Consider the following 236-nt stretch of genomic DNA (forward strand, 5'->3'; position numbering starts at 1 on the left):
GCGCCGCGTCGAAGGAAACAATTGCATCGTCGCGTTCTTGGAGAGGAAGAGGATGGCCTTTGATAACCGGTATCATCCACGTATCGAACGCAGGCAGCTGCCCCTGTGCCAGCGGAACGCACTGTCGTGGGGTCAGCGAGCGTCATCGGGGGAGGGCCCCACACTCACGAACCACCCACCGCCCATCAGCAGCGTCCGGAGAACGCACTCGACGCTCTGTTAGACGAGCTGCAGAC

General features: G+C 61.9%; 1 protein-coding gene across 1 annotated transcript in view; it reads left to right on the plus strand.

The window, feature by feature from the left end:
- The window catches only part of LOC102674722 (coiled-coil domain-containing protein CG32809), a 96,974-nt gene that overhangs the window by 94,924 nt on the left and 1,814 nt on the right, over positions 1-236 (plus strand). Inside the window, 1 exon segment of the mRNA XM_031515288.1 lies at positions 94-236. Coding sequence (XP_031371148.1) covers positions 94-236 — 143 coding nt within the window.

Source organism: Apis dorsata, unplaced genomic scaffold, assembly GCF_000469605.1.
Source record: "Apis dorsata unplaced genomic scaffold, Apis dorsata 1.3 scaffold_60, whole genome shotgun sequence".
Classification (NCBI taxonomy): Eukaryota; Metazoa; Arthropoda; class Insecta; order Hymenoptera; family Apidae; genus Apis; species Apis dorsata.